The 21,873-nt window shown below is 41.5% G+C and overlaps 1 protein-coding gene across 1 annotated transcript in view; it reads right to left on the bottom strand.

Moving 5' to 3' along the window:
• pkp4 (plakophilin 4) overlaps positions 1 to 21,873 on the bottom strand; it is a 181,391-nt gene that overhangs the window by 1,581 nt on the left and 157,937 nt on the right. The window contains exons 19-22 of the mRNA XM_072262006.1: positions 21,630 to 21,714; positions 21,411 to 21,537; positions 10,785 to 10,916; positions 6,928 to 7,001 (exon numbers count right to left, since the gene is read on the bottom strand). Of these exons, the coding sequence (XP_072118107.1) occupies positions 6,928 to 7,001; positions 10,785 to 10,916; positions 21,411 to 21,537; positions 21,630 to 21,714 (418 nt within the window). The remainder of the gene's footprint in view (positions 1 to 6,927; positions 7,002 to 10,784; positions 10,917 to 21,410; positions 21,538 to 21,629; positions 21,715 to 21,873) is intronic.

Here is a 21,873-nt window from a genome sequence, read left to right as displayed (position 1 = left end):
CCAAAGATGTTTTATCTGTCCATGAAGAGCAGGAGGATGTCGTATACTTGGATTTCCAGAAGGTGTTCGATAAGGTGCCGCACAAGAGACTTATAAATAAGATATGGATGCATGGAGTTGGAGGAAGTGTATTGGTATGGATAGTGGATTGGTTAACCAATAGAAGGCAGGGAGTTGTTATAAATGGATGTTTCTCTGGTTGGCAGGGTGTGGTGAGTGGGGTGCCGCAGGGGTCAGTGCTGGGCCCGCAGCTGTTTACCATTCACATTGATGATTTGGAACAGGGGACTGAGTGTAGTGTAGCAAAATTTGCTGATGACACTAAACTGAGTGGAAAAGCAAATTGTACAGAGGATGTGGAGAGTCTGCAGAGGGATATAGATAGGTTAAGTGAGTGGGCCAAGGTCTGGCAGATGGAATACAACGTTGGTAAATGCGAGATCATCCACTTTGTAGGGAATAATAGAAGAGCAGATTATTATTTAAAAGGTGAAAGATTGCAGCATGCTATTATACAGAGGGACTTGGGAGTGCTTGTTCATTAATCGCAAAAAGTTGGCTTGCAGGTACAACAGGTTATTAAGAAGGCAAATGGAATGTTGGTCTTCATTGCTAGAGGGATTGAATTCAAGAGCAGGGAGGTCATGCTGCAACTATACAGGGTATTGGTAAGGCCACACCTGCAGCACTGTGTGCAGTTCTGGTCTCCATACTTGAGGAAGGATATACTGGCTTTAGAAGCAGTGCAGAGGAGGCTCACCAGGTTGATTCCAGGGATGAAGGGGTTAACCTATGAGGAGAGATTGAGTTGCCTGGGACTATACTCACTGGAATTCAGAAGAATGAGAGAGGATCTTATAGAAACATACAAAATTTTGAAAGGGATAGATAAGGTAGAAATAGGAAAGTTGTTTCCATTGGTAGGTGAGACTAGAACTAGGGGGCATAGCCTCAAGATTCAAGGGATAAGATTTAGGATGGAGATGAGGAGAAACTGTCTTTCCCAGAGAGTGGTGAATCTGTGGAATTCTCTGCCCAAGGAAGCAGTTGAGGCTTTTTCACTAGATATATTTAAGAAACAATCAGACAGGTTTTTACATAGTAAGGGAATTAAGGGTTATGGGGAAAAGGCAGGTAGATGGAGCTGAGTTTACTGACAGATCAGCCATGACCTTATTGAAGGTGGGGCAGGCTTGATGGACCGGATGGCCTACTTCTGCTCCTATTTCTCTTAGGATAAGAGCAAGTCCTCATTCAGCTTAAAGATCACTGAGCTGAAATATTAATTTTATTTCTTTTTCTGAAAAAGTTGAATATTTTCAGAATTTTCTGTTGTTAATAAAGAGTAGGGTCTCATAAGGACCAACCGAGTAACCATTATGTGGATATGGAGGATACGGTAAAGTTCTTAATGAATATTTTTCAGCTGTACTTACTCAAGGAGGAGGTTATGCCAACAATGTTTTCAAAAAAGTAATATTTTGGATGAGATAAAGAAGGTAAAGAAGGAAGTAATAAGAAATCTGAGTTCCTTTCAAAGCAGGTAAAATCAGCACATGAGAAAGGAGAATATACCAGGCTGTGGAAACCTGTGTGGGTCCACTTTATGAGTTATGCGCAATGGTCCTTGTTAGAACATGGAACAGTACAGCACTGGAGCAGACCCTTCAGCCCACAATGTTGAGCCAAACTATTTAAACTAGTAATTAAATGTCTAACTAAACTAATCCATCTGCCTAAGTAATGCCCATATCCCTTTATTCTCTGCACATTCATGTGCCTATCTAAAATTCTCTTAAAAGTGGCATCGTATTTGCTTCCTCCACCACTCCAACAGTGCACTCCAGGCACCCACCACTCTGTGTAAAATCTTGCCCTGAACATCTCCTTAGAATTTACCCCCTCTCATCTTAAATACATACTCTCCACTATCAGACATTTCAACCCTGAGAAAAGTATCAACTGCCTAGGCCTCTCATAATCATATCAACTTCTATTAGGACTCCCAACAGCCTCTGCTGATCTATAGAAAACAATGTAAAATTGTCTAATCTTTCCTTATAGAGGCTTGGTTGAGAGTGTGCTGACCTTTAGCATCACAACCTGGTACTCCAGCTGTAGTGCTGTCGACAAAAAAGCCTTGCAGAGGGTGATTAGTGGAGCAGAGAAGGTTATTCGGGTCTCCCTACCTCTGTCCAAGACCTCTTTCAGAGTCGATGCCTCCAGAAGACACGGTACATCATTAAAGACCCCTCACACCCTCTCCATGAACTGTTTGTTCTTCTGCCATCAGGCAAATGTTACAGGAGCATCAAAACTAAAACCACAAGGCTACTAAACAGCTTCCTCCCACAGGCAGTCAGACTGCTAAATAGCTGCTCCACCTGACTCTGCTTTGGACACTTTTAACTTGATTTTAACTGACATGTGGCTGTTGTGTTTTACTATTTATTGTTATGTTTATTATTTAGCATTGCGTTTGTTATGTTATGATTGCACTGCTCCTGGGAAACATTGTCCCATTCTGCCCTGCAGAGCTGATGTACGGTTAGAATGACAATAAAGTTTTTTTTGGAATCTTTGAATCTTTTTGAATCTTTATAGCACCCACCCTCTAATTTAGGCAGCACCTTGGTAAATCTCTGATCTACGCAGCGTCTTTCACACCTTCTTCAAACCCTCCACATCCTTCCTATATTGGGGCAACTATAATTGAATGCAATTCTCCAGATGTGGCCTAACTAGACTTCTATAAAGTTACAACATAATTTCTTGACTTTTGAACTCAGTACCCCGATTAATAGTCCTCCCCACCACTGAGCACATCCACAAGGAGCACTGTCGCAGAAAAGCAGCATCCATCATCAAGGACACCTCCATCCAGGCTATGCTCTCTTCTCATTGCTGCCATCAGGAAGGAGGTACATGAGTCTTAGATCCCACACCACCAGGTTCAGGGACAGTTATTACCCCTCCAAAGGGGTTAACCACTCATTGAGCTGATTCTGCAAATTACGAATTTTCTTTCAAAGACCCTACAGCTCATGTTCATGATTTTTATAACCTACTTGTTTAATATTGTTACTTTTTTCTTTCTTGTATTTCCAGTTTGTTGTGTTCTGCACATTGGTTGTTTGTCTATCTCTGCTGTGTGTGTTTTTCCACAATTCTACTTTGTTTCTTTTTATTTACTGTGAATGCCTGCAAGAACATGAATCTCAGGGTAGTATATGGTGACATAGGTGTACTTTGATAACAAAGTTACTTTGAACTTTGAAAAATGTTGCTAAAGCCAAAGATCAGGCATGATCTTATTGGACGATAGAACAGGCACAAAGAGACAAAGAGTTTACTTCTACTTCTATTTTTTTTATGTTGTTACAGAGAAGTTTGTTGGAGATACAAAAATTGTTCTTGAGATTAACAATGAGGAAAACATTTTCAGCTCCTGCAGGATGTCAATGGATTGATAAACTATGTAGAAAAGCGGTACTCAGAATAAAATCCAGAAATGCGTTTTGGGAGGTACAAGTCAAGACAGTATACCATAAAATGGAAGTGAATGCAAGGTATGGTGGGACAGATGGATCTTGGACTGTTGAGTATAAATCCTTCAAAGTAGCAAGATGCTTTAACAGAATAGTTAAATAAGTAGTAGGAATGCTTCCTTTTATTAACAATGATACATAATTAAGAACAAAGAAGTTCTGTTAGATTGCCAGTAAGATGGTAATTTAAGTACTATGATCAGATTTGGTCACAATATTACAGGAAAGATGTAACATTGCAGAGGAAGTGCAAGAATGTTGCCAGGATTAGCTGAGGAACAATTGAATTGGCAAGGGTAGTTTTCTTTCAAACAGAGGGGTTGAGGGGATTTTTAACTGAAGTGTCTAAAAATATAAGGAGCTTAGATATAAACTTTGACTTCTGGCTTTGAGATATCAGAATGACCTATATTCCTTAGCAGAAGGGTCAAAAACCAAAAGGCATAGATTTTATATAACTAGTAAAAGAATTGGAGGGGGAAGGTGTATATTCCACTTCAGGCCCATATCAGGCAGGCAATGGAGGAGCTGAGCACCATGATCAGCAATCACAAAAGAACACACCCTGATGCCTTCCCTAGCATTGTGGGGGATTTTAACTAGGCCAGCTTGAAGAAGCCTTTGAACAACTACCACCAACATAACACCTACGGAATCAGAGGTGCTAACACACTTGACCACTGTTATACCACCATCAAAAACAGCTACTGTGCCATCCCACAACTGCACTTTGGAGGTAAAGTCTGATTAACTGGCTGTACTTCTACTCCAAACATGTAGGTCAAGAAGATATTCTCAAGGGAGACGGAGGAGCACTTAAAGAACTGTTTTGAAGTGGTGGACTGGACAATATTCAGGGATTTATCCTCAAATCTGAATGAATATGCCACAGTTGTCACCATTTTCATCAAGACCAGTATGGATGAGTATGTGTCTTCAAGAACTTACGGAACATACCCAAACCAAAAGATGTGGATGAACCAGGAGATTCATAGTTTGCTGAAAATTAGATCTGTGGCATTCAAACTTGGTGATCCAGAAATATACAAGAGTCCAGGTATGACTAACTGAAGCTATTTAAGAGCAAGAAAGCAATCCTGATTGAAGTTAGACATGTATTTGGATGCATGTCAGCTCTGGCAGGGTTTGAAGGCTATTACTTCCTTCAAGCTGAAACTTAGCATCATGAATGCTTCTGATGCTTCACTCCCAGATGAGCTCAACGTCTTTTATGTGCACTTCGAAAGGGAGAATCAAAAACTACACCTGTGCAAATCCCTGCAGCATCTGGTGACACCGTAATCTTGGTCTGGGAGGCTGACGTCAGAACATCTTTTATGAGTGTGGTCCCTCACAAGGTGTCAGGCACTGATGTCTACCTCCTGTATGGCACTGAAAACCTGTGCCAAGCAAATGGGGAGTGTTCAAAGACATCTTCAACCTCTCACTGCTGCAGTCGGTGGTTCCCATCTGCTTCAAAAGGGCCACAGTCGTACCAGTGGCCAAGAAGAGTAGAGCAACTACTGACCAGTTGCACTCACATCTATTGTGATTAGGTGCTTTGACAGGTTGCCATGGCCAGAAGCAGCTCCTGCTGAAGCAAGGACCTGGTCCTGCTGTAATCTGCCTACTGCCCCAATAGCTACACAGCAGATGCGATGTCACTACTTCTCCACTTGGCCTTGGATCATCTAGACAACAGCAATACGTACGTAAGGCTGCTGTTTATTGATTACAACTCAGCATTCAATACCATCATACCCTGAGTACAAATCAACAAGCTCCAAAACCTGGGCCTCTGTTCTGACCTCTGCAACTGGATCCTTGACTTCCTCACTGGAGACCACAGTCAGTGAAGATCGGAATTAACATCTCCTCCTTGTTGATATCAACACTGGCGCATTTCAAGGATGTGTGCTTAGCTTACTCTTTTACTCTCTCTATACCCACGATTGTGTAACTAGGTACAACTCAAATGCCATTTATAAATTTTCTGATGACACAACTATTGTTGGCAGCATTTCAGGTGGTGATGAGGAGGCATACAGGAGTGAGATAGATCAGCTCTTTGAGTGGTGTTGAAACAACAATCTCAGTGAGTGACTGAAGATGTCTTTGAACATTACTGCCAGTTGGTTTGCACAGGTTTTCAACCTTGTACGAACAGGGAATTGACTGTGGACTTCAAGAATGAGTAATCAAGGGAACATAAACCATAAACCATCCCCTTTGAGTGATCAGCAAGTTCTTGGGTGTCAACATCTCTGAAGATCTATCCTGGGCCCAACATATTCATGTAGTTATGGAAGATACAACCCCAGCTATATTTCCTTAGGGGTTTGAGGAGACTTGGCATATCAACAAAGTCTCACCAATTTCTACAGATGTACCATGGAGAGCATTCTAACTGGTTGCATCACTGTCTGATACGGCTGGGCAATTGCACAGAATTGGAAAAAGGTGCAGAAATTTGTAAACTCAGCCAGCTCCATCATGGGCACTAGCCTCCCAGCACTGAGGCAATGCCTCAAAAAGGCCGCATCTGTCATTAAGGATCCCCATCACACAGGACATGCTCTCTTCTCATTGTTGCCATCAAGGAGGAGGTACAGGAGCCTAAAGACATGCACCCAACATTTTAGGAACAGCTTCCTCCCCACGGCCATCAAATTTCTGAGTGGACAATGAATCCATGTGCATTATCTTACTATTTTTCTTTTCTTTTGCTCTCTTTTTGCACTACTGATTATACATATTATTGTAATTTGTAGTTTTTAAAATTATGTATTGCAATGTACTGCTGTCACAAGACAACATATTTCATGACATATGCCAGTGATATTAAACCTGATTCTGATTCTGAAGAGGAGGTCTACTACTTCATTCACTCACACGTTGGTAGACATCTGGAGCTCAATTCTGAAAGCCTTTCTACAGGCAAACTAAAAGGTCCCTGATAAGCATTTGCAGAACAATAATCTGTAAGACTATGGATCTGCTGCAGATAATCGGATTAAGCTGGTATATATTTCTCAACCATGATGAGTCAAAGAGTCTCTTTCTACAATGGTAAATTTTCTAGGATTCTCTTCTTTGACCCTAAATGACCTATAACAATTTAAAAATGATTCCTGACTTTAATTCTTTCCAGTTGGTCAAGTCATATCACGTATTTGCTTGAAATGTACTGAGACTTCTCAGTTCAATTCACAGAAATCTCAACTGCTATAGGTAAAGAAGATTTAATTATTTATATCTACTGGACATAATCTCAAAGCAGATAGATTTGAGTCCTGCATTTTCCACAAGGTTACTTCATGATTATGGAATGCTCTGATGCAGATATTTTCCCCTTCATAGTTTCTTATCCAATACTTACATGAAGTCGTCTAGATTCCTCCTTTGCTGGTGAAGAATAGGAACCTATGTAAATAGGTGACAGCTTATTGGAACCTGCAAATCAATACATTGAACTCAATCAGTTAAAGATACACAATAATTGTGATAATTCAGCATAAAGGCAGAATTAAAAACAAGCGTGGAAAGCGAAATACATGGAAATGAGGAAAATGTGTATCAAAGTTTCAATTATGCATTTTGTAAATAATCTTATAGTATATTAGTATATTTAATAATGACTCAAGTTAGGCAGAAGTTACAGTATACTGCATATTAACACAGAAATGGCAGAGAGTAGTTTATAAATTTAAATATAAAATGCTATAGGAAAAGAACAATATTATGTATAATTATAATAAACTGGTAACTATCTTCTTGCCATACACTCTCAAAGTAATAATACAAAGGTAATCATATTCACTCCTATGAAATACCATAAAATTTTGGTAATATGCTGTCCAATTGCTTGGTTTGGCACTGACTCATCCACCATCTCTAATATTCCCCTTAAAGACATTGGGTTCCAATTTCTCATGTTCCCTTTAATCATATTGGGGGATCTGCTTTCAGCTTATTTTAAACTTCTTATGTTCACAAGAAAATGTATTATGCTGCTGTGTAACATATAAAGTGAATGAATGAAAAGTACATTGGGGTAGGATCCAACCAGTACCATTGGTTTAGACACAAACAGGAAAGGCTGGTTATCTTAAATTATTGAATCACATATTCAATCTCTTTTGATCAATAGTTGGAATTTTAAAAAGTCCTGCAAGCTGTGGATGAAGGGGACCTGTTAAATGCACTAATCTCGAATTTGCATTTGATAAGGTGGTACGATGAAAGTTATTGCAAAAAAATTAAAGATTATTGTGTAGGAGATTATACATTGTTGAAGATCAACAACTGGTCAGCTAGAAGGAAATAGACCAGGCACTATTTTTCTTGTGTGGGTATGATGTGATGAATAGCAAGGAGCCTAAACTGTTTACAATTTCAAAGATCAAAGATTCATCATATACAAGTATTGGGAATTTGCTGTGGTGTGTTGCAGTGACATGCAACAAAAAGACAGCACGCAACAACTATGAGAATTATATATTTCTACAAATGAATAGGATGAAGGCACCAAAGGTATGGTTGTTTGCTCAATTTATTAATGACAGAAAGATAGTAATATAAGTTGTGAAAAGGATATTAAAAGGCTACAAGGGAAGGTTAAGCAAATGGACAAGCATTGAATATAAGGTGGGAACATATGAAATTTTTGGCAGGGGGCAAAAATCTGAATTCTATAAGACTATTGAGTTCTGGGTGACCTGGTGCCCAGTTCACAAATGTTAGTGTGAGGAAAATTAGCAGAATGTTATTGTTTATTGCAAAGGGAATTGAATACAAAGGCAGGAAGGTTATGTTTTGATTATATGGGCACTGGAGAGACCTCATGTAGAATAGTGTATAAAGTCCTGGCCTTTTTAGGGATGGATTGTAAATGTGCTGGAAATACTTCAAAGAAAGTGTTAGAGACCAATATTTGGTATGGGTAGATTAGCTTATAAGGAAAAACTGGACAGGGTAGGTTTATATCTGATGCAGTTTAGTTGAGATGAAACACAGAAGATTCTGATGGGCCCTGACAGGGTCGAAGTAGAGAGGATGTTTTCTTTTGCAAGAGGATATAAAACAAGGAGCAAAGTTCAAAGTAAATTTATTATCAAAGTAGATATATATCACCATATACAACCCTGAGATTTATTTTTTTACAGGCATACTTAGAAAATCAAATAACCATAGTAGAATCAATGAAAGACTGCACCAACAGGGTGGCCAGTCAATGTGTGAAAGACAACAAACAGTGCAAATACAAAAAGAATAAAAAGCAGTAATAATAATAATAATAATGAATAAGTAAGCAATAAATATCGAGAACATGAGATAAAGAGCCCTTGAAAGTGAGTCCATGGTTGTGGGCAGGTGAAGTTGAGTGAAGTTATTCCCCCTGGTTCAAGAGCCTGATGGTAGTAATGGTTCCTAAACCTGCTGGTGTGAGCCCTGAGGCTCCTGTACCTTCTTCCTGTTGGCATCAGTGAGAAGAAAGCATGACCCAGGTGGTGGGAGTCTCCGGGATACTGCTTTCCTACAACAGTCCTCCACGTAGATGCGCTCAATGGTGATGGAGGCTTTACCCCTTACTGACTGGGCTGTATCCATAACATCCAAGGGCATTTATGTTTCCATACCAGGCTGGGAAGTAGTCAGTCGAAATACTCCTCACTACACATCTATAGAAGTTTGTCAAAATTTTAGGTGTCATGTTGAGTCTTTGCAAATTCCATAGAGGTGCTGCCGTGCTTTCTTTGTAATTGCACTCACATGCTGAGCCCATGGTCAGGTCCTCTAAATGATAACGCTGAGGAATTTAAAGTTGCTGACCCCCTCTGCCTCTAGTCCTCTGATGAGGATTGGCTCATGGACCTCCGGTTTCCTCCTCTTGAAGTCAAATATCAGCTTTTTGGTCTTGCTACCATTGAGTAAGAGATTGCTGTTGTGGCCTATGATGGTGGTTTTATCAGCGAACTTAAATATGGCATTGGAGCTGTGCTTATCCACACAGTCATAAGTGTAAAATGGGTAGTGCATGGGGCTAAGCACACAGCCTTGTGGTGCACCTGTGCAGATGGAGATTGTGGTGGAGATGTTGTTGCCAATTCGACCTGACTGGAAACAACTAGTGAAGAAATCGAGGATCCAATTGCACAAGGAGGTTTTGAGGCCAAGGTCTTGAAGCTTATTGATTAGACTTGAGAGGATGATAGTATTGAATGCCATTAAAGAGAACCCGGATGTATGCATCTCTGCCATCCAGATGTCCCAGGGTTGAGTGAAGAGCCAATGAAATGGACCCGTTGTGCTGGTAGGCAAATTAGAATGGATCCAAGTTGCTACTCAGGCAGGAGTTGAAACCTTTCATCACCAACCTTTTCAAATCACTTCATCACTGTGGATATACAGTCAGTGCTACTGATTGATAGTCATTGAGGCAGGTTACCACGTTCTTCTTAGGCACCAGTATAATTGAAGCCTGCTTGAAGCAGGTTGGTACCTCAAACTGCTGAAGTGAGAGGTTAACAGTCTCAATGAACACTGAAGCCAGTTGATCAGCACAGGTCTTTTACTCGGCCAGGTATCCCATCTGTGCCAGATGCTTTCCATGGGTTCACCCTCCTGAAGGATGTTCTCACGTCAGCCACAGAGACTGAAATGACAAGACCATCAGGGGTGGTGGGAGTTCATGATGATTCCTCCATGTTTTGATGGTCAAAGTGAGCATAGAAAGCATTAAGCTCATCTGGCACCGTTTATTTATGCAGATGCCCATTTAAGACAGCAAGCCAATTTTCTTTTTCTTTAGAGACCAGGAATCTTTGGCATTGTCTTCCTCAAAAAGTGGTGGAAGAGGTTTTTGAATATTTTAAAGGCAGAAATGGGTAGATACTACATAAGCAAGAAAGTAAGTTATTATGGAAAAGACGGGAATGTGGAGTTGAGGTCATAATCAAATTAGCCATGGATTTATTAAATGGTTTAGCAGGCCCGAGGGGCTGAAAGTTTTACTCCTACTTCATACATTTACTTGTAAATTATAATCACCATGACACTCCGATACTTGAAAAGAATTCTAATTTTTCAATGTGAATTTACCTTGAAATACAAGTCCAATTTTTCAAACAACTTTGCAAACCAAATCTCAACAACTCCAATAAAATAATATAAAACACGTTTTATGTTTATAAAAGTTTTACTTATACAAACTGCTGTAATCATTCCATTTCTTACCCATGGTTAAGTCTTTGTGCATTATACCATCTCCTTGGTTGTTGAAATATTGCACAGAAGTCTTTGTCTTCTCGTAATTAGATCGTTGATCCTTCATTCCCAAGAGTGCTGGTGAAGAGGTTGTGCTAGCCACTGTAAATAATACATTCAACTAATTCAAGAACTTGCATCTATTTACCAATAATTATTGATAATACTTCAACTTACAAAGCACTTTATAGCCAAAAATGTATGTTTTGATGTATTGACAGGACTCTACATGTGTTGCATTGACAAAATTTTAAGCCAAACTGTAATGGTAACCCAGTTATTATGTCTTTACTAAGGAAAATTAAAGTGATTTCGGTTGCAAACAACTTCGTCCAACTCAAAGTTGTTTTGGAAGTTGGTCAAAAAATAAGTGCTCAGTAAGGCAGCAGCTAGGAAGGGAAAGTGGTGTTCTTGTCGATTCTATTCTCTAACATCCAATCGATAGATATTAAACTGGATTACCTGCATCTATGTCTGAGCCAGTGCCAGATGAGGGACTGCTACTGCTACATACTTGTCCTGACAAAAACGTAGCTTCAGGACACCACTCCAAACTCAGCCATCTAACTGAAAGACCTAATCACCTTTTGGGTGGACAGAAATGCTACGACCTCGGCTAAGGCCCACGGAGGAGGTCTGTGTGCCTATGTCAGTAAGAACTGGTGTGCGAACATCTCAGTGGTCATGGCCCACTGCTCAGAGCAAATAGAGTTTTAATGGTGAAATGCAGGCCCTTCTACTTACCAAGAGAGTTCACTGTCATTGTGATTTTTTTTTGCTGTTTACATCCCCCCTCTGTGCTAATGCTGGGGAAGCACTGCAGGAATTCTACAGCACCACCTACGATTTCCAAGCCACTCACCTCAATGGTTTCTTTATTATTGCTGGTGACTTCAATCCATGTCAACTTAAAAACAGTCCTGCCAAAGTTCTACCAACATGTCAACTACACAACCAGAGCAGAGAATATACTAGACCTGGTCTGTACTGATGTTCGTGGAGCCTACAAGACTGACCTCGACCCACCTCGGATATTCAGACCACATATCCATTTTGCTAATCCCTGCATACAGACGAACCAATTCACAAATAAATCAGGACCTGGCCAGAAGATGTTAGCTTAACACTGCAGGACTGCTTCTAAAGTATGGATTGGAGAGTATTCAGGGAGGCAGCTACCAATGTTCATCATGTCAACATTGATGAGTATGCGGGATCATTGACTGGCTACATAGGAAACTACATTGATGATGTTACTGTGATTAAACACTACACTGTCAGGGTAAATCAGAAAGCATGGCTGACTGTAGAGCTTTGTGCACGGCTTAGGGTTTAGGATGCTGCTTTCAAGATTGGGGAATAAGAAGACCCCAAGGTCAGCAAGAGCCATGCTCTCCCGTGTCATCAGGAAGAAATTTCACAGCCATTTTTGTGACACCAGGGTCTTACGGTACATGTGGCAATGTAGACTAACTTTATTAGATTACAACTCTACCCTACGCATCAACAAAAGCGAAACCTCCCTTCCTGATAGGCTGAGTGCTTTCTATGCATGATTTGACCAATTGAATGATGTGACATTGAGGGAAGTCCTCTCTCCCTTTGAGAAACAGGCACCTTTTCTGGCCACACCAAGGTGAGAAGGATTCCAGTCAGGGTAAACCCACACAAAGATGTGGGGCCAAGCAACATATCTTGTCAGGTCCTGAGAGATTTTATGGCTCAGCTAATAGAGGTTTTAAAGGACATCTTTAACACCTCTTCTACAACAGTCAACTGTCCCTGCAGATTTTAAGGCAGCCACCATCATTCCAGTGCCCAAGAGAGCGATGGTAACTGTCCTAAATGATTATTGCCCAGTGGCACTGACCTCAACAATCATGAAGTGCTTTGAGTGGCTGATAATGAATTGTATAAAATCTCAAATTCCAGCTACATTGGACCTTTTCCAGTTTACCTACTGCTCAAACTTGTCCACTGATGATGCCATAACCTCAGCCCTCGGCCCTCCACTCTGTCCCTTCCTACCTGCAAAGAACAATGCCACAAACACCAACCAGGATGTTATTCATCGACTTCAGCTCTGTGTGTAACATGATCATCCATCAGAGGTTGGTGGGTAAACTATCCTTGTTGGAACTCAACCCCCGTTTTTGTAACTCTCGAATAAAGGATTCCAGCAGTTTAAGTTGGCAGCAATATCTCAAGCTCCATCACTACTGCCCCCCAGGCTGCGTGCTCAACTCGCTGTTGTTCATGTTTCTGACTCACAACTGCACTGCCAGATCCAGCTCAAACCACATTATCAAGTTCGCTGATGATACAGCAACAATGATGAGTCAGCATACAGAAAGGAGGTAAAGGGGCTCGTCAAATGGTGTGAGTCTCAAAGTGGACACGACAAAAGAGATGATTGTGACCTTTAAGCAGGCACAGGTTGACCACTCTCCATTGCACATTAATGGCTCTGCCGCAGAGAGAGTGAGGAGCACAAAGTTCTTTGGTTTCCTTGTAGCGGACGATCTAACCAGGATTCACAACACCTCCTTATTGGTCAAGAAGGCACAACAGCATCTACACTTTCTGAGGAAACTGAGATGTGTAAGGCTTCCTGCCTCCATTCTAACAACTTTCTGAAGGAGCATAATTGAGAGTATCCTATCTGGCTGCATCATTGTGTGGTATGGAGGTGAAAAGCAGAGGACCTCAAGACCCTACAAAAGACAGTAAAAATTGCTGAGAGGATCACTGGAGTCTCCCCCCGCCCCTACTTGTGATATGTACCAGAAGTGTTGTATACAAAGGGCCTGAAGTATTGTTGAGGATCCCTACCACTCATCCCACAATCTCTGAACCACTACTGTCAGGAAAGAGGTACAGGAGCATCAGGACTTGGTCTGCCAGACCGGGTAGCAGCTTTTTCCTCAGGTTGAGAGACAAATGAACATACTGCCACCAGTGAGGTATCATCACTAGGACAGCCAGCTGTTTAGTGTTTACTGTTTACCTGCAGTGCGTACTTCACATGCATTTTTAATTATATTTTATGAACTTATTTGTGAAAATATTTAGCTTTATGTGCTGTGTGTGATAATATGTACCATGTGCTATTTGCATTGTGGGTGCACCATTGTCCGGAGGAATGTTGTCTCGTTTGGTTGTATATACAGTATGTACAGTCAGATGACACTAAACTTGAACGTGAACTTGTTCACATTTCAGGTCTCGTGATTAATTGGACATTAGAGTACATTTGAAGAGTGGTGACATTTCTTACTCCTAGTGCTTCCTCCTGGCTGAAGAGGCTCTCAATTTCAAGTAATATTCCTTTCACTTCCCTCAAAATAAGGTATTGCAATGAGAACCCAGATGGATCCATACTATTTGTTTTCATTAATAATGCTTGTGCATTACATATTCTAAACCTATTCAAGATCACATTTTGAAGCTCAGTATCACCACTGATGCTACTTGCTGTGAGCACCTTAAGTTGGGAGGCTTTTAATATTGCTTCCATTTTAAAATTTCATTTTTTGGGGCCTGGGCAAAGATAGCAAGGCCAGAATTTACTGTCCTTGCCTACCTGCCCTTGCAAAGTAGTTCAGCCACCTACTTCAACAGCTGCAGTACTTATGGTGAAGCTGCTCTTGGGGAGAGAGTTCTGGTATTTAGATCAAGGACAGTGGAGAAGCAGTGATATATTTTTATGCCAGGATGGTACATGGCCTGGAGGGAAACCTGCAAGTGGCAGCCTTCCCATGCATGTATTGTCATTGTCTTTCTTGGTGGTAGAAGTCATGGTTTTGGGAAGTGTCGTGGCAGACAAGCTAAGTAATTTTCAGAATGAGAATCAGAATCAGAATCACTTTATTGCCAGTCTGTGAACAATACCAGAACTGACTGTGGTTCTGTGTCAAGTGTAAAACACAGGACAATACCATATCAGACATCTTTTCTGGACAGTTTGTAAGTTGTACACATTGTATGCTAGAGGTGGAAGAGGAAGAGAATAAGTAGTGGATGGACTGCTTTTGTCTTGGAAACAGTTTAGCTTCTTCAGTGTTGCTGGGGCTGCTCTCATCAAGGCAAATAGAATGGATTCCATCATGCTGATTTGTGCTTGTAGACATGAAGGCTTTGGGGTGTCAGGAGATATGTCAATTGCTGGAAGGTATTGTACCCAGTCTCCAACCTGCTCTTGTTGCCACAGCATTTATATGGCTTTCCAGTTCTGCTCCTAGTCATAACTGCTGAGTTTTGTGTGTATTGATCCAGAATTTGCATGTTAGGCTCTCAGTGATGGCAGTGCAATGAACAATGAGGGGAAGTCGTTACACTTTCTCTTGTTGAAGTTGAATACTGACTGGCATTCTTCTGGGACTTCTCAGTCCATTTACATTGTTTAATCTTTGCTGCATGAACTACTTCATTTAATCAGAAGCTGTGAATGGAATTGAACTGTGCTATTTTCAGCAAATTTACTTACTACATTCTTATGATGTAAGTTAATGATGAAAAAGCTGAAGACAATTCAGGCTGGAACTCCGCCCTGAAGAATTTGTGTTGAGTGGCTGCCAACAAATACAACTATCTCTCTTTGTACAAGGTATAACTTCAACCATTGAACTGTTTTCCCCTTAATGTCCATTGACTTCAGTTTCACCAGGTTTTGCTGATACCACAGTTCATCAATTGCTGCCTTGATATCAGGAGCGGTCACTGCCAACTCATCTTTGGAACTTAACACTTTGGAACAGAATTGTGGTGAGACATGGAGCAAGTGCTCTTGCTGAAACCTAAACTGGATACAGTTGACAACTCTTTGGAAGTTACGTGCGGCTAGATGATCGCGTTGATTAAACCTTTCAGCATTTTGTTGCTAATCAAGAGCAACCTGATTTGAGTGAAATTAGCCCGACTGAATTTTTGTGAATAGAAAACTCCAGAGCAAATTTTTTACATTGCTAGGTGACAGCTTTTGTTATTACTATACTGAAATGGCTTCGTTAGAAGCATGGTTAGCCCTGGAATGAAAGTCTAGCAAGAAGGTGTTCAGATCTGATAGCCTTAATTATATGCCATGCTACTAGCCATTTCTTGATACCCTGTGGAGCCAATTGAATTAACTATTCACTGGCTTTTGTCATCTTATAATAATCATTTAGCCCACTTAGTTTACTACAGCTTCCAGGGCAGCAACTTCACTTGTCCCATTTCCCCTCACTTTACTCTCCTGCAACTCTCAATGCCTCAGGCTCACTTCTACCATTCTTGTGTTGGGTAACTTCTCTACCTTGATACAGAGACTACCTTCTAATACGACCAACGACATGGGCAGGAAGAGGGATGAGGTCCTGAAGTGTGAGTTTCGGGAACTAGGCAGAAAGCTGAAGAATAGGACCTCAAGGGTGGCGTTCTCAGGATTGCTGCCAGTGCTACGTGACAGTGATGGTAAGAATTGGAGGAGATGGCAGTTGAATGAGTGGCTGAGGAGTTGGTGCAGGGAGCAGGGTTTTAGATTTTTAGATCATTGGGATCTCTTCTGGGGAAGATGGGACCTGTACAGATTGGATGGGTTGCACCAGAACTCGAGGGGGAGCAATATCCTTGCAGGTAGGTTTGCTAGCGTGGTTCCGGAGGGTTTAAACTAATTTGCGAGGGGGATGGGACCCAGAGCGATAGAGCAGTGAAAGAAGTGCATGGAGTAAAGCCAGATCTAACATACAGAGAGGCTTTGAGGAAAGAGAAGCAGAATAAACGGTGTAAAGACAGTAAGGTAGAAGGGCTGAAATGTGTGTACCTCAATGCAAGAAGCATCAGGAACAAAGGTGATGAACTGAGAGCTTGGATACATACATGGAATTAGTGGCCATTACAGAGACTTGGCTGGCACCAGGGCAGGAATGGATTCTCAATATTCCTGGATTTCAGAGCTTTAAAAGGGATAGAGCGGGCGGAAAAAGGGGATGAGGGGTGGCATTACTGGTCAGGGATACTATTACAGCTACAGAAAGGGTGGGAAGTGTAGCAGGATCCTCTTTTGAGTCAATATGGGTGGAAGTCAGGAACAGGAAGGGAGCAGTTACTCTATTGGGGGTATTCTATATGCCCTCTGGTAGCAGTAGAGATACAGAGGAGCAGATTGGGAGGCAGATTTTGGAAAGGTGCAAAAATAACAGGGTTGTTATCATGGGTGACTTTAACTTCCCTAATATTGATTGGCACCTGATTAGTTCCAAGGGTTTAGATGGGGCAGAGTTTGTTAAGTGTGTCCAGGATGGATTCCTGTCACAGTATGTGGACAGGCCGACCAGGGGGAATGCCATACTAGATCTAGGTCTAGGTAATGAACCGGGTCAGGTCACAGATCTCTCAGTGAGTGAGCATCTGGGGGACAGTGACCACCGCTCCCTGGCCTTTATAATTATCATGGAAAAGGATAGAATCAAAGAGGACAGGAAATTTTTTAATTGGGGAAAGGCAAATTATGAGGCTATAAGGCTAGAACTTGCGGGTGTGAATTGGGATGATGTTTTTGCAGGGAAATGCACTATGGACATGCGGTCGATGTTTAGAGATCTCTTGCGGGATGTAAGGGATAAATTTGTCCCGGTGAGGAAGATAAAGAATGGTAGGGTGAAGGAACCATGGGTGACAAGTGAGGTGGAAAATCTAGTCAGGTGGAAGAAGGCAGCATACATGAGGTTTAGGAAGCAAGGATCAGATGGGTCTATTGAGGAATATAGGGAAGCAAGAAAGGAGCTTAAGAAGGGGCTGAGAAGAGCAAGAAGGGGGCATGAGAAGGCCTTGGCGAGTAGGGTAAAGGAAAACCCCAAGGCATTCTTCAATTATGTGAAAAAAAAAAGGATGACAGGAATGAAGGTAGGACCGATTAGAGATAAAGGTGGGAAGATGTGCCTGGAGGCTGTGGAAGTGAGCGAGGTCCTCAATGAATACTTCTCTTCGGTATTCACCAACGAGAGGGAACTTGATGATGCTGAGGACAATATGAGTGAGGTTGATGTTCTGGAGCATGTTGATATTAAGGGAGAGGAGGTGTTGGAGTTGTTAAAATACATTAGGACAGATAAGTCCCCGGGGCCTGATGGAATATTCCCCAGGCTGCTCCATGAGGTGAGAGAAGAGATTGCTGAGCCTCTGGCTAGGATCTTTATGTCCTCGTTGTCCACGGGAATGGTACCGGAGGATTGGAGGGAGGCGAATGTTGTTCCCTTGTTCAAAAAAGGTAGTAGGGATAGTCCGGATAATTATAGACCAGTGAGCCTTACGTCTGTGGTGGGAAAGCTGTTGGAAAAGATTCTTAGAGATAAGATCTATAGGCATTTAGAGAATCATGGTCTGATCAGGGACAGTCAGCATGGCTTTGTGAAGGGCAGATCGTGTCTAACAAGCCTGATAGAGTTCTTTGAGGAGGTGACCAGGCATATAGGTGAGGGTAGTGCAGTGGATGTGATCTATATGGATTTTAGTAAGGCATTTGACAAGGTTCCACACGGTAGGCTTATTCAGAAAGTTAGAAAGCATCGGATCCAGGGAAGTTTGGCCAGGTGGATTCAGAATTGGCTTGCCTGCAGAAGGCAGAGGGTGGTGGTGGAGGGAGTACATTCAGATTGGAGGATTGTGACTAGTGGTGTCCCACAAGGATCTGTTCTGGGACCTCTACTTTTCGAGATTTTTATTAACGACCTGGATGTGGGGGTAGAAGGGTGGGTTGGCAAGTTTGCAGACGACACAAAGGTTGGTGGTGTTGTAGATAGTGTAGAGGATTGTCAAAGATTGCAGAGAGACATTGACAGGATGCAGAAGTGGGCTGAGAAGTGGCAGATGGAGTTCAACCCGGAGAAGTGTGAGGTGGTACACTTTGGAAGGACAAACTCCAAGGCAGAGTACAAAGTAAATGGCAGGATACTTGGTAGTGTGGAGGAGCAGAGGGATCTGGGGGTACATGTCCACAGATCCCTGAAAGTTGCCTCGCAGGTGGATAGGGTAGTTAAGAAAGCTTATGGGGTGTTAGCTTTCATAAGTCAAGGGATAGAGTTTAAGAGTCGCGATGTAATGATGCAGCTCTATAAAACTCTGGTTAAGCCACTGAGTACTGTGTCCATTTCTGGTCACCTCACTATAGGAAGGATGTGGAAGCATTGGAAAGGGTACAGAGGAGATTTACCAGGATGCTGCCTGGTTTAGAAAGTATGCATTATGATCAGAGATTAAGGGAGCTAGGGCTTTACTCTTTGGAGAGAAGGAGGATGACAGGAGACATGATAGAGGTGTACAAGATAATAAGAGGAATAGATAGAGTAGATAGCCAGCGCCTCTTCCCCAGGGCACCACTGCCCAATACAAGAGGACATGGCTTTAAGGTAAGGGGTGGGAAGTTCAAGGGGGTGATTAGAGGAAGGTTTTTTACTCAGAGAGTGGTTGGTGCATGGAATGCACTGCCTGAGTCAGTGGTGGAGGCAGATACACTAGTGAAGTTTAAGAGACTACTAGACAGGTATATGGAGGAATCTAAGGTGGGGGCTTATATGGGAGGCAGGGTTTGAGGGTCGGCACAACATTGTGGGCCGAAGGGCCTGTACTGTGCTGTACTATTCTATGTTCTATTTTCTATATATTCACCAAACACATTAATTCTAACAGTTGCTTTAATGATATTCTTTTTCATATTTTCTTCCTATACAGACTTTGATTGAAATCCTTCTGGATTTTTCATCACTGGGTTGCATTACTTTATACTTTATTGTCGCCAAACAATTGGTACTAGAACGTACAATCATCACAGTGATATTTGATTCTGCACTTCACACTCCCTGGGTTACAAATATTAAAGATTAAAGATATTAAAAATAGTTAAATGAGTAAATATTACAAATTTAAATTATAAATCATAAATAGAAAATAGAAAAATGGGAAGTAAGGTAGTGCAAAAAAAACCGAGAGGCAGGTCCGGATATTTGGAAGGTACAGCCCAGATCTGGGTCGGGATCCGTTCAGCAGTCTTATCACAGTTGGAAAGAAGCTGTTCCCAAATCTGGCCGTACGAGTCTTCAAGCTCCTGAACCTTCTCCCAGAGGGAAGAGGGACGAAAAGCCTGTTGGCTGGGTGGGTCGTGTCCTTGATTATCCTGGCAGCACTGCTCCGACAGCGTGCGGTGTAAAGTCAGTCCACGGACAGAAGATTGGTTTGTGTGATGTGCTGCGCCATGTTCACGATCTTCTGCAGCTTCTTCTGGTCTTGGACAGGACAACTTCCATACCGGGTTGTGATGCACCTTGGAAGAATGCTTTCTACGGTGCATCTATAAAAATTAGTGAGGGTTTTAGGGGACAGGCTAAATTTCTTTAGTTTTCTCAGGAAGTAAAGGCGCTGGTGGGCCTTTATCCACTTTTTCCACAGATCAGCACTGTACTCTGGTCGACAAAGTCCTGAACTTCGTATTTCTTAATTCCAACAAATACACTTTCCATTTTGCTTACTAGAACTTTCTTCCCCACTGGCTTCTGCATCGACAATAAAATCTAGTATTTTAACCACCATCCATTACAATCTCACTTCCACAGATATCTTGCATTTCACTACCAACACCCACCCCTTTGATTTTCTGTTGTTCTTTTTCCCAGGATAACTTGGTCCATTCCTTTATCTTCTCTACATCCTCCTCCCCTCCTCCTCTCATTGCATCTTTCAAACGTAACTGAAAAAAAATTTGCCTCTGAACCGTATCAGATCAATTGCAAGAATGTGGGAAGTACGCATGCAGCCGATGGATGACGCAGTGAATTGATTGAGCCTCCTACACGTAGAGGGCTCTCTCTTTTCAGGCGGACTTTTGTTTCTCATCTTGGCTCTCGCACTGTAAGTTGTTCAGTGTGTACAGTGGCAAACATGACTCAGAAAGAAGCTTATTCCTACTGCTCTGTTAATCTTGCTCTGCACATACATAACAGCTTCTGGTATACCTGCTTTAAGCAATCCTAACCACATAAATAATTTGGCTGCCCCGCTTAACAACCTAATATAACCTAATATACTGTGCCCAATGTGTGGTTTCTTCTGATTCGAGGAAACCAAGTGCAGTTAACCGTGTCATTCTCAAAGGAGAAACAATTGTTATTGAAGCCAACATGCACAAAATGCCAGAGGAACTCCACAGGTCAGGCAGCATCTATGGAAATGTTGGTGTTTCAAGCTCAGACACTTCTTCTGGACTGAAGAAGGGATTTATTTCCATAGATATTGTCTGACCTGCTGATTTCTTCCGGCGTTTTGTGTGTTGCTTTAGATTTCCAGCATTTGCAGACTCATGTTTGTGAATTGTTATTGAAATCAAGCAATCAAAAGCATGAGTTTTCCTGTGCTTAAGATTTAGGGCACAAATTAAATTGCACAAGACAGGCACAAATTCAGGAAACTTATTCTGCATTCTTTTGTTTGGGAATGGAACGATGTTAATTACTTAATTTGACAGAACTAACTGGGAGTTTTGTTGCAAATGCAGTGTAAATTATTTACAAAGCTAAATTTTCTCAAGTAACAATTTCAATTTTCTTAAGTTAATTATACACAACTCACCAGATTGAAGAACAGGTGACATATTTTGATTAGTTGTTGATAACGTTGGGTGAGATGTGGAAAACTTATGTTTGTCTCGCTCCAATGTAGAAATTGGTGTAATGAAATGGCTTTGATTCCATCCATCCTTCAAAGAAATAAAGGAAAGTCAAGATGCAAGTATAATTATTAGATTTCTAATTTCAATGCAAGACAACACATCTTTGAATTTTTACTTACCTTTTTATAAATGCTGCGAAGGTCACGGTATTGCCATAATGTATTTAGGACTTGAGCTGCTGCCTTAACTACTTTCAGCGAATATCTTAATGAAATATAAAATTTAATGTAAATATTACATATTTCAGCAATCTGTAACACGTTAGCCCAATTCAATCCAATTTACCCAATGGAGTGTATTCTGCCTGGAGGTTGGTGACCAGTGGTGTTCTACAGTGATTTGTTCTGGGACCCATGCTCTTGA

Source organism: Mobula birostris, chromosome 6 (assembly GCF_030028105.1).
Source record: "Mobula birostris isolate sMobBir1 chromosome 6, sMobBir1.hap1, whole genome shotgun sequence".
NCBI classification, from domain to species: domain Eukaryota; kingdom Metazoa; phylum Chordata; class Chondrichthyes; order Myliobatiformes; family Myliobatidae; genus Mobula; species Mobula birostris.
Note: the sequence above shows the minus strand (reverse complement) of the source record. Positions and strands in the feature narration are given on the sequence as shown.